This window comes from Nanorana parkeri, unplaced genomic scaffold, assembly GCF_000935625.1.
Source record: "Nanorana parkeri isolate BGI_ZX_2015 unplaced genomic scaffold, ASM93562v1 scaffold2724, whole genome shotgun sequence".
Lineage (NCBI taxonomy): Eukaryota > Metazoa > Chordata > Amphibia > Anura > Dicroglossidae > Nanorana > Nanorana parkeri.
The window spans coordinates 17,123-18,958 of NW_017308992.1; the positions used below are offsets into that span (position 1 = coordinate 17,123).

The following is a 1,836-nucleotide window of genomic DNA, read 5'->3' on the forward strand; positions in this document are numbered from 1 at the left end:
GCGTTACACCGCGGCATCCCACGCTTTGCATTGCACTTGGTGATGTGCGGCTTGGATGCAGCTGCTCGGCCATGGAAACCCATTCCATGAAGCTCTCTACGCACTGTTGTTGCGCCAATCTGACGGCCGCATGGAGTTTGGAGGTCTGTAGCTATTGGCTCTGCAGACAGTTGGCGACTTCTGCGCACTGTGCGCTTCAGCATGCGCTGACCCCGCTCTGTCATGTGACGTGGCCGACCACTTCCTGGCTGAGTTGCTGTTGTTCCCAGTTGCTTCCACTTTGTTATAATCCCAGTAACAGGTGACCGCGGCGGAATATTTAGTAGCCGGGAAATGTCACGGAACACCTGAATCACATGATTGGGAGGGGGCGGGGCCCAATACTTTGGGCAATATAGTGTATATATGATATGATAGGTGATGAGAGTTGTAGGACCTGGGAGGCCGCCAACCACAACATGGCGGTGCGTGGACAATCAGAGCAGGTGGCATCTACATGGACTTCATTCATAGGAGGCCATATTACTCACATAGGATTCTGATTGGAGATAAAGACTTACCACCTACACTCCCCCCCCCGCAGCCCATGCCAACTTACCCAGGCCAGGCGGGGAGTCCGGGCACGGAGGAATAGGCTTCTCGGTGATGGTCTGGTTGAGTTCCAGCTTGGCGCTGGGTGTGAAGACGTCGGTGGGCGAGGAGGCGGCGGGGTAGGTGTGAGCGGTGCCATTGGGCCGGGAGAAGTTGTAGTACGGGTGGGCACGGGAGGAGTTCCTGACATTGAAGTGACTGAAGAAGTCCAAACGTTGGGCGTAGACATCGAAGTAGAGGATCATGATAATGACAAAGTGCACGAGGCAGAGCAGGAGGACGGCCTTACAGATCCTCTCTAGAGTGACGCCCAGCAGCAACCTGGTCATCTTCTGACGTGGGGGAGGTCAGGCCGGACACCATGTGACCCCGAGGGCTGGGAGTCCAGCGACGTCCATATAAGGTTCGCGTCCTGTACGGGAGACAACAGGAAATCATATTAATATTATTAAATAGTTATAAAGTTACATTATAATAATAACTAGCCGAATATTTCCGATATCGGACCGCGCGGCTATCAGAACACGCAAAGGACTCAATCACACCACAAACATACATGTGCAGCGCTTCATTCATAAAGTGATTTCTCCCGTGTGTATGTATCGGGACCTTTCCTGCAGAATGTACCGGGATGTGCCGACAAATGTTTTATTAATAGATATAAAACGTATCAATGTGCATGTTATTCTATCACACCTCTGCGTACATGCGTTCGTCCATTGACATGCGTTGCATTAAGGCCGCGCATTCACTCTGTACGTTCACAAGGAGCTCCATCGCGGGAAGAAACGCACCGGCACTGGTTTTGGCCAATGCAGCGCAGACCCCAGAGACAGAACCTCGTCCAGGAGACAGAACCTCATCCAGGAGACAGAACCTCGCCCAGGAGACAGAACCCAGGAGACAGAACCTCATCCAGGAGACAGAACCTCGCCCAGGAGACAGAACCTCGCCCAGGAGACAGAACCTCGCCCAGGAGACAGAACCTCATCGAGGAGACAGAACCTCGTCCAGGAGACAGAACCCAGGAGACAGAACCCAGGAGACAGAACCTCGTCCAGGAGACAGAACCCAGGAGACAGAACCTCATCCAGGAGACAGAACCCAGGAGACAGAACCTCGTCCAGGAGACAGAACCCAGGAGACAGAACCTCATCCAGGAGACAGAACCCAGGAGACAGAACCTCGTCCAGGAGACAGAACCCAGGAGACAGAACCTCGTCCAGGAGACAGAACCCAGGAGAC

At 53.5% G+C, this 1,836-nt stretch overlaps 1 protein-coding gene across 1 annotated transcript in view; it reads right to left on the reverse strand.

Moving 5' to 3' along the window:
• The window catches only part of LOC108802209 (beta-1,4-galactosyltransferase 2-like), a gene marked incomplete at its 3' end in the record, with an annotated part of 17,229 nt that extends 16,229 nt beyond the window's left edge, over positions 1–1,000 (reverse strand). The window contains exon 1 of the mRNA XM_018574079.1: positions 599–1,000. Coding sequence (XP_018429581.1) covers positions 599–920 — 322 coding nt within the window. The remainder of the gene's footprint in view (positions 1–598) is intronic.
• Positions 1,001–1,836: the final 836 nt, after the last annotated feature.